This window comes from Styela clava, chromosome 5 (genome assembly GCF_964204865.1).
Source record: "Styela clava chromosome 5, kaStyClav1.hap1.2, whole genome shotgun sequence".
Lineage (NCBI taxonomy): Eukaryota > Metazoa > Chordata > Ascidiacea > Stolidobranchia > Styelidae > Styela > Styela clava.
The window spans coordinates 19,958,340-19,968,798 of NC_135254.1; the positions used below are offsets into that span (position 1 = coordinate 19,958,340).

The window sequence follows — 10,459 nt, forward strand, 5'->3', positions numbered from 1 at the left end:
GAAAAGCAGGGAAGCATACTGATCCGCAATTCTCGTGGTAGTTTAGTTGGTGATATCAACATTAAAAATTTAGATTTCATAACTGCATTTTAAATTATTATAAGCAATAACCCCACCGATTTCAAGTATTCTCTATCAGTAGTTATAAATTGACTTGTCTTAGGTACATTAACCAACCTATTACTGTACAATTATTTAAAACGATGGAGCAAAGTCGGAACTATATTTGATATTGGCGATCTTGCGCTTTCAAGTCATTACGTCGTCGTTTTTGAGTGGTTTTTAGTATTCCTCTCTGAATCCATAAAATTGCACGACTCAAGTTATAGTTGATTACCGATGTTCTTCGTTTGTATTCTAAACGTTATATTAAAAATATCTTCATTCAGGATAAACTTCTCGGACAACGTCTATTCAGTACAGTCCCTTACTAAAGTATCTTTCTCACGCATAACCATTGCTAAGATATTTTAGACTTGTAAATCAACTAAATTGACGATATTTTGATCAAATTTGCGCACTTCAACTTTTTTTTCACATTGTAATCTGAGAAGATATAACATGTGCTTTTAAGTGTAAAAATTAAGTATGACAAAGGTTTTGGTGGTATTTACATGATATTACGTACAAGAATTTTTTTTTTTAGAAAATCAGAGTTTTATCGCAATAACAACAGAAAAGCATTGATGGAAAGTTAGGTTGGCTGAAAACCACTCCCTCTGAGCGGCAGTTATTCAGTTTTCAATTACAGGCCTTTCGTGGTATAATGTCTCGAAACACAAATATGTTTGAATTCAATTTGTAGTTTTGGAATTTCCCCTTGTTCACTGAGAGCGTTCCAGATATTCATAACATCCATTGCAGTCGGATATGCTCTTCTGTTTTTCACAATAGAAACCAATCCTAAAATTCCAAAAATATACATATATGATTATTTATTAAACCTCAAAAAATTGTATATTTCCCTTTTGGATGCTGATCTTTTATGTTTTTTCCCTAATGGCCCTTTCCAATTGATGGTCTCTGAATAACAGTAGTTTAGTCGGAAAGGCTAAGGTTCTTTCTGTAAATAAATAATTATACTGCGTAGTCATGGTTTTTATCACCGAAAGACAACGAAAAATTTGAAAAACTTATTTATTATCAATAAAAGTCGAACCCTTAAAACTTTATATACCTGCAGGCCCGCACAGTGCCACGATGAAATAATTTTCATAATCAGTCAAGAAGAAAAACTTTGCAGAGTACAACGCTTCGATCTCTGTTAAGAAATATATATATTTTGTAATATATATAAGTAGAAAAATCACGTTGTTAAGTCAACAATTTGGTTCACAATTACCATCAAACAGTAATGAGCCTCTACGTATCAGCATATACGCATCCAGAATTAAAGATTTGCCTGTATGCTGACCAATTATTAATTCATTGTGCACTCACGTTCTTCTATTCCAGATATTGTTCGCTCTGTAGATTTGTGAAGGACTGATTGTTTCATAGTGGAAGAGTGTGCATTTTCTGAAAACAACCAACAGAGAGTATGGAGAATTGTGATATTTCAAAATGAAAAGAGTGAAACATAAATTACACCCAAGAAGTGATATTGTTCCTTGAAATGTATCGAAATTTTTGCTGTATGAATTAATCATTTCCAAATTATGTCAATATCGATATCACCGAAATCAACTGTTACTGGTACATCTCTATCTTCATTTTGTTTTCATAACAACTATCTATTCATCTTAAGAAGAAATGAAGTAACCAATCAGTTTTTTCTCATGGTATAGTTCATCCGGATGGCTTCCTTCAGGCTTGAGAATTGTGATCTTCTTCAATCAATGTTGTATAGATTTTCATATCGTGAGAAAATATTACTTACTAAGTTCTGGATTGAGGAAATACGTTCCATCAAGATTGTGAATATAATGAATCAATATGTCCAAATGTTTCTCTAAAGGTTTTCTGTAAAAGTTATCACAATTCTTAAATGTTTTCTCAAATGTGCGGCCGCGTTTCTTGTAGAAACGTAATATATTCTTTAGTTAAATATTTTAGCATGTTTGGACATATTTGCTGGTCGCGTTCGGGGTCAAAAACGAACCATATGAAAAGAAAAAACCATACCTAAGCTTAAATATTTCAGTATATTGAATTCAATGTTTATGAACTGTATTTTGTTGTACCGTTACGGGGAATTGATTTGTTAACGTGATGTAACTTTGTGAACTCTTTTCTCGTGCTCATTCTTTTTGTAGTAGCATCTTTGCAACTGTTTGTTCGTTTTGTGTTTTAGGTGATACAGGGACCTATTACAAGCCAGTATAAAATTTGAACCTATCTATTTTTATATACCGGCTTTTCCGTTTTGTATTCAGATCGAGTATTCCGATTTTAACTTGGGATATTTAGCTGACTTATAACACTGCATTAGAAATTTGCAATCACTCACTCAGCTACGTGCAGAGTCATGTTTACCGTAAATCCGTTTTCAGCTGGTCGTATGGTGTGCCAGTCCCAGCAGTCAATTGCACGTTCGAGGTATGGGACGTCGAATACATCATACCACGTTGCATCCATCTTGCTCAGCTGGTGAAAAAAACGTGGACAGTAGATTAGTTCTCGGAAATTTCACTCGTATAGAATATTAAGCTCCGCTTCCGCGAGAAAGAACAATAAACAAATAGGATAATAAGCTACAATTGGCTTTTGAGCGGATTCTGTGGGTTACATTAAAAATACTAGTTTTAAATTTAGAAATCCCCAAGCAGAAAATATTTTGCAACAAAAAACTGACGCAATGCCTAAATTAACCAGATCTGACAGATCAAATAAACCACCATGTGAAAATATAGTGTGTACAACAAACTTTGTAACAATACTGTTACTTACTCGTATCGCGTCGACTTTTTCATATGAAGACTGATCTGGGCAGAGTAGCGCATAAGTTAATCCCCACATAAAGCAAATTAAGATGAACGACTGAAATTTCCATCCTAACATTGCGTCGATATATTTGATCTCTTCTGTATAAAATAACACAGGACGCCGTTAACCGCGAACGGACAACCAAGAACAAGTCTTCTTACAGAACAAAAGTTACATTCGAATTTGTTTTCAGTAAAAGGCTTTCAACTATGATCAATAATTAACACATCAAAATACCAATTTTTATATATTTACAAAAGACTAATAACGTAGCCGGTCTCGGTTTACAATAGGCTGATAATAAAACATGAATCACTTGAAAGTTGTTTATCTGCTACACAAGTTTCACCTCAAAATGCCCCGAGCAATAGCAATTTTATTTAACAGATTACACACTTGAAAGCATGTCTCTAGTCTAGGTAGATATTAAATTACAATTAGGATGAGAATTCATATGATCGATGTTTTTAATAAATAGACATCGCTGGCTATATAAATTACATATTCCTAGAACATGTTACATATTATATAATAAGTCATCTAATCAGATAAATGAATCCAAATAGTTAATCGGAATCTATTGGAATACTTTTGATATGTATATTTGTAGACCTAGCACTAATACTTGAGTGCGATACCCGTGGATACAGTGTCATCCTAATTCAATGAAACATGTCATTTGTTACATCGCAAATTAAGCTGAATGCGAGTTTTAATTTTGACTCCATTAGTGGTTCAATAGCGCACCATAGGTCGTGACCAATGGTCGGGGATCACCCTGCCGAAATTATATCGAGATGAACCCGAACTTTTTAAAAGGGAATTTAGTAGCATCAGTATTAATTTGTTATCTATTTGAGTACACTGTTCAACTCTCGAATACTATGTCAATCACGGGCATGTTTATTTGCTTATTTCCCATAGAGTTCTCTAATAGAGTTTAATAATATTATTGGTGTCAATCACAATTAGCTAAAAAAAAAGTACAATTAACAATTCGATATGTTTATTTTTGCACTGGGTTCTTTGTTATTATAAAAAAACAAAATTGAATTTTATTTTATCTCAAACTGTGGATTCGCAAAGCCTTTTGTAATTGCTTTTCGTTGACTAATCACTTTCGCAAAGTAAGATTTTGTCTATCAACTTTTTCTAATTCATCATCTGACAATGTCGTTAAATTCCGATTGTACCTTCTGTTGAGAAAATCAGTAAATACCACTTTTTGAGTAGTTGTATTGAACATTCAGTTGTATTTCAATTCAAAATTAAGGTTTTGTTTGAGTTCCCCATCAAGTTTGTTTAAATAGGTTTAAGATTTCAGCAGGAAAGCGAATAGTAGTACGAAGGCGCAAGATCCGTCCTATTGTCTTTATTGTTTGCATAGCTGGGTCATCCTTTTTTTGAAATTCTATAGTATTTGATCATGCGTAAACCATAAATAAAGACACGCTTTATTTTTATTCCTTGCTTGGCCGAAGCTTAAAGTTTTTTTTTTACTTGTACTGATTAACAAACATCCTTTTAGCGCTGGATATATATGCCTGTTTCACGCTGTGTACTTCCTTCTTTGTATTGACAGTGAATTCAAGTTCACTAACGGATGAATTTCTAATTAGCCTTTGAATTTCACCTTTTCTATATTTAGCTTAATTGGAATAGTTCATCAGCTAATTCTTGAAATATAAATTCGGATTTTTGTTACATTATATTTATATACACAAGGTAGCGCAACTGAGTTGATGAATTGGGAAACTGATGAATTGTTGCTTTATTGGGATACACGTCATTATTATCTATTAGAGTTAAAATTTAAAGAAAAAGTCGGTTTTGACTAAACTTTAGAGTAGAGTTGCACGTGGCAGCTGAACACCCTTGACTCCATTTTACAGATCAAGTTGGTGTAAATCTTTATTAATTTGAAACAATTTATGAGATAAAACCATTAATCCAGATGTATTATCTTTTATTTTAATACTATAAGAATACAATCCAATTGATATGGTTACACTTTATTTCAAATTTCTCTTTGTTCATCAAACAAAATGATTAAGATGTTCAACTTTTAAATATTATATTCGATATTAGATCTACTTAATACAACAACACAATATCATAAACAACATGAATAAATTAAGCTCTAATAAATTTGTTATGAGAAGTTCAATTATTTTGAGCTTTATGTATCATTAGTAAAATATTCTGATCAAGTATTCAGTCAGTTATGTTTGTTAATGATTTCACAATTAGTATAATATACTGATTTCAAAAATAATAATAGTTAAACAGTAATACATTAGGTCGTAACATCTGGGTCTATATGACTAATATAATATACCGCATTATTTTCAAATTAGGCTCAGCAAACAAATGTTAAATTAAAATATTGATTTTATTTTGTGGGAAAATTATTCTTGCATAATTTTTATGTCAAAGCTAAAGTCGTCTGACTAGGTTGGCTATGAACTATCATCCGTTTACAGTCAGTGTACCTCCCAATTTATGCCCAAATTATTTTTCAAAGAACTTCATTTATGTGGAATGCAGTACTTCAAGGCTGTTCTCCTGATAGTACAGACATGCGCTTTCGTCTAACGGTATTTACTATGATATCATATTGTCTCCTCTTGGCATTTCAATGGGCGCCCGTAACTTCGCTCAGAGATAAATCCCTTTAATTTTTGAGTGGGTTCGCGTGACGTTTGCTCTGAGCAAATTTCCACAGATAATTCAGTTCTGATTTTTTTTTGTTATGTTACAACACTACGTCTTAATATTCATTTCAAATTGGACAACATGCAATCATTCGAAAATGTCCTAAAAGTTTAATTTACCAACACAATAATCAACCAAAATAAGCGATTATTCATTCGGTTATATCAGTCTATTTCGTTGCAAAATTGCGTGTATGATTATCTTGAATATAGATATCCATTATAAATTAATTTATTACGATAGAAGGTGATTGGGCGTTTCTAGTTTTTGGAACGCGCCATTAATGAGCCGTAACGAATAAAAGTGATTTTGTTTGTTTGTTTACGAATTCATGGATAATTGTATGTTATTCCCGTGATTAAAACATAATCTCTTGTTATTTATATTGTTCGGATTGGCTCTACTTATTTTACATGTAAATATTTTCACGAATCAAAATATAATAAATCATTATCGTCTTTTCTATATTTGTCGCCAAGTTAACACTTAACAGAATCTACAAGTTTATAAGCCGTTGCCATGACAAGACTAATACCGTTAGCCTATGCATAACCTCGAGAATTCTATAGGTTTGTAGGCCGATGTATTTTGTAGAAATCGCGCATTCTGTTGTGATTGTATAACATGTGAAGACTATTATATTGTTAGCCATACAAAACACAATATGATGCGCAGCGATAAACGAAGTAGTCACTTCAAAAATGGATTTTTAAAAAACCAAGCTTGAAAAAAGCTTCGTTGTTCTAAAAACTTAAAAACTCCGGTTTCATGCGATTGAAAATTAACAAAAGCAAGCTATTTATTTCAGTAAAATTAATAACACAATAGGACGCCCTACATTTCAGTCGGCCGTTCAAATTTTACTACCAAGTTTCACGCAGATATCGTTCATCAGATTCATCGTTCCGGATTTTGCTTCTCGTCAAACAACTCGATAAAAATGACCGTATCGAATCGGTTTGCATTATTTGAACGTTCTTTATTCTAGACAATCGCGTGAAGAATACGTAGTTATTTACACGTTACCCTAATCAGAAATATTATTAACACTGTTGAAAAGATAGAAGTATAATCTTTTTAAGTTGTTATTATTTATTGGAATTTTTGGACGGTGAATCTCTGCATATGTAATGTAGTAAATATGAATTCTACGCTCTAATAGGAACACAATAGTTTGCCCCGCCCGTGCCAGTTCTCAAATAAATAACATGAAAATCACAGTGGTTGTGCAAATTTTATAGCAGTTTCGGAAAATGCAATCCTCCTATTGTTCTTCGTTATCGTAAAATGTAATTACATTTCCCATGCAGCATTAAATGGTATTAACAGATTATTGGCACCGTCCTACTTAAAAATCTCTTTGTTTTTGACTTTCTCTATCCTTTTCAGTGTAATCCTGTCCTTATTACCGTTTGTAGTACGCGTAAAACAAACAGGATTTACTTAGGAACCAATTCATGGCGATGTCACGTGATCGATAATAGAATTTGATGAGAATACATTGTATTCGTTTATACTGCAGGATTTTCTGTCAATGCATAGCGATGGGCCAAACGAGAACAGAGCCCTGGTCATTTGGAACATATTCTAGAGAAAAGTTTTGTTCTAGGTGACTGGAATTTTTGGGTACAATCATACACAAACATAAGCTCAAGTATTGAACAATTTTTCTTTATTTTCGTTGGAGTAATTAAGAAACGTGGCGGTTTTGTTTTTGGGGGGTATACAGAATACGCCTCGTCGCCATCCGAAATTTACCCTTATTTAGTGACTAGAGCTGTTTTACACATAGTACAGAGTAGTAACTAAAGTTTATAACAACAAGAAATTATAGCTGCACTCGGTACATAAGATAATGTCGTGTTCACCTACTAAAAGAGAAACAAATAAAAAAGAAATGATATCAACAAATAAGTGGCATTTTTACGTCATGTGTGGCCTCCTTATGTCACGAACAGGATCAAAACAAAGTTTACTTGGATCAAAATATCTGGGTCGGTTATGTGTATTTTTTAGCCTTTTGTTTGCAAAAATGTTTCGGTAAATACAATTGTTACTTAACGGCGAATATTAATGAGTATTAAGTGAGATTGATTCATATATGAGCCCGTCTATCGTTTACCCGCTTAGAAAAGTGACACTTTGATGGCGAAACAACCCCATTTCCTCTGTGTGTTTGAATTATTGACTGCCAATTGTCGGGAGTCCGCTGAAAGCGTTTAAATGGTTGACCACTTTATAAAATCCGTGATATTTATAATTTTTGTCATGAATACAAATGATAAATGAACCAAACAAATATGTCCTATGTGATTCAAGACTATTAAATCACGTAGTAATGTTTATTCCTGCTACAGCATCATTGCAATATACTACAACCCAACTGCATTGCCAACAAACGCGAGTGACATTTGTATACCTTGATTTCAATCCGTGATGCAGTGAATGTTTCGTGCAACAACGCTAATATGGATGTTTTGAAAGCAGTGAATTTGAAACGCACCCTATAATAATAAGCCGTATACGTCTTATTAGACAAACAGTGTTGACAAAATTATCCCCTTGTACGTTCTCGTCCTAAAACAATTCTATATTTGAAATACATGGGTTATAATTAAGATCACACATCGGTCATACCTTAGAAATTGCAAAGGTGCCGGTAGCATCCTGCGGTGAATAACACAACGGAGTTTCAACCCAGTTAAAACAAACAACTCCACGGGAGCATTCGTATTTTCATGTTATTTCTCATGGGTAGTATTTGTATTTTGCTTTATTCAATTTTTAGAACAGTAAACTGCCATTCATTGTCTTTATACATATCCCAAACAAAATAAATCAAAATATACTACAATGGCTGACATTATTTATCAAAAACCTATGCATCAATAATTTTCTTTCGACGAATAGCAAAGATGTCGTTTACGGGTAGGGGATTTCAGTAATTTTTTTCAGTGAATAGAACAATATGACGTGATGGTCATTAAATTTACCGCCATTGATCAGGCGAGCAAGTACACAATTGTGCGTTTATGCAGGCGTCTTGCAGTCGGCTGCAGGTCAAAATCATCGTTAGGTATCGCCGTGATGCGGCGCGCGTCGTCAATTACAATTACTGAAGAGGGGGTGTTGCCGGCGATACGGCTCTATCGCTCATTGTTTTATTGTCACTAATGTCGGTAATGAATGCTATATTGAGATCGTAAAAGATCGAACGGTAAATTTTATTGTAAATATGTGGACAGTATTGCGACGATAATCTTGCCGATAAACCTTTCTATTATTTAGCATTCGCACCCTTTAATCATCAGTCGTAGTAGAACTTCCCATTGTCACCTGCTTTGTGTAAGATTGTCGTTTCCGCTAATTAGCGGACATCTAGTGATCGCTTTATCCATCGGAAAGTTGGTTATGCAAGGGGATTGGTTCGAACAGACTAAAATCTATAATTCAGACTTAAACTAGTATGTATAGATTACATTCTGAACTCACAAGTCACATTTTCTATCAAAATCAACAGATTGAATATTTGTATGAAAAACAGGCGGTCGACCCTATTTGATCAATTTCCATCCACCGCCGTACATAGACAACATAGACAAAACTTATTCTGGTAAAACATCGACCTGACTTTAATGATTAACCATGTTTCAGACGATACTCCCGTGACTGTGGGAAAACATGACTGATGATATACGTGACGTCCCAAAGGCATCATAAAGTATCATTTGCATTTTTACAGTTCGAAATATAACAACGGACCACTGTTTTGTATTGTATATGTTACGATATGTAAAACTATAGCTAGGCTTGTCTTCTTATAGATTGATTGCGTACTAGATGGACAAAATAAAGGAGTAGAAGGCCGCAGTTCAAAATATGTAACAATACCTTACTAATTCTTAGTTTTATTATTAATAGTTTTAATTTGTAATCAGGTTAAAAACTGAAAATTTGAGTAGGATTTAAATCAGTAGAGTAAATATCACTCATTGGTAGTGGAAGTATGTTGATTAGATATTCACCTCTCAGGCTAGCCTCATGGACGATTGCTGTCCCGAACAGAACTTGGTTTTTAAACCTTCGCCGTCTTCAAATTAACAGTAACGATGATTTGAAGATAAGGAACAACTTTTATCTTGGTCCTATATATATCAGAAATGCATCGCCACGGTGGTAATACTGAAGAATAAAATTAGGGGAAATTAAAAATTTTCGTCTGATTATAAGTGAGCGTAAGTCGTAGATTCGTTTTCTTTCTTTTGCAAGTTTCGTAAATAATTAGAATAAATCAGTCTTAACTGTTATTGTCAATAGAAGATAATATATATGAATTTAGAAAATGTTAATCGAGCGAGTGCGCTTTAATGAATTATGTTCCTAGCCGATGGTCAGTGACGCAATCTTTTTGTAGATGCATTTCTCGTAAGTATAATAAACAAGCAGAGCTTTTTTTTCTTTCGCGCGTCGTCGAGTGTCAGAAACATCGCTAAAGTATCTGAACGCAAATATAATCCGCAGTCGACGCTGTTGTTCTCGCGGGTACGGAGTCTCTCGTATCGGGAAGGTGAGGTTGGAAGATTTAGTTGTAGTTTAGTAATTCATTTGATAATAATATTTTAGAGATGACTGGTTGTAGGTTTTGTAATCAGGAATTTAAAGTTATACGAAGAAATATGAATATTTGGCAGTGCCAGCCTATTATGGCTTACACAGTTTTTCTAGTATACATATATCATGTGAGGTTGTATCAAACATTTTAGCGAAAGCGTTAAGGCATGCGTTCCGTAATTTTTAGTCTGTACCACATTTCATGCTT

General features: G+C 33.6%; 1 protein-coding gene across 2 annotated transcripts; it reads right to left on the reverse strand.

Annotated features, from left to right (window-relative positions):
* Positions 1-625: 625 nt before the first annotated feature.
* On the reverse strand, positions 626-3,195 carry LOC144423039 (uncharacterized). Of its 2 annotated transcripts, none has more exons than XM_078113201.1 (6): positions 2,890-3,195; positions 2,476-2,586; positions 1,880-1,962; positions 1,441-1,518; positions 1,178-1,261; positions 626-903 (listed from the first exon to the last, which is right to left on the reverse strand). In XM_078113201.1, exons 2-6 carry the CDS (start codon positions 2,571-2,573, stop codon positions 746-748), a joined length of 501 nt encoding a protein of 166 aa, XP_077969327.1. In that variant the 5' UTR covers positions 2,574-2,586; positions 2,890-3,195; the 3' UTR covers positions 626-745. The 2 variants fall into 2 exon arrangements, with proteins under 2 accessions (XP_077969327.1, XP_077969326.1); XM_078113200.1 differs by having other exon boundaries at positions 627-903; positions 2,450-2,586.
* Positions 3,196-10,459: the final 7,264 nt, after the last annotated feature.

Excerpts from the sequence above, each read along its gene's own strand:
- LOC144423039 (XM_078113200.1), bottom strand. The coding sequence starts at position 3,000 with ATGTTAGGATGGAAATTTCAGTCGTTCATCTTAATTTGCTTTATGTGG. Across the intron at positions 1,963-2,449 it reads ATGACTCTGCACGTAGCTGA|AAAACCTTTAGAGAAACATT; the intron begins GTGAGTGATTGC and ends TAACTTTTACAG. Across the intron at positions 904-1,177 it reads GGCACTGTGCGGGCCTGCAG|GATTGGTTTCTATTGTGAAA; the intron begins GTATATAAAGTT and ends TTGGAATTTTAG.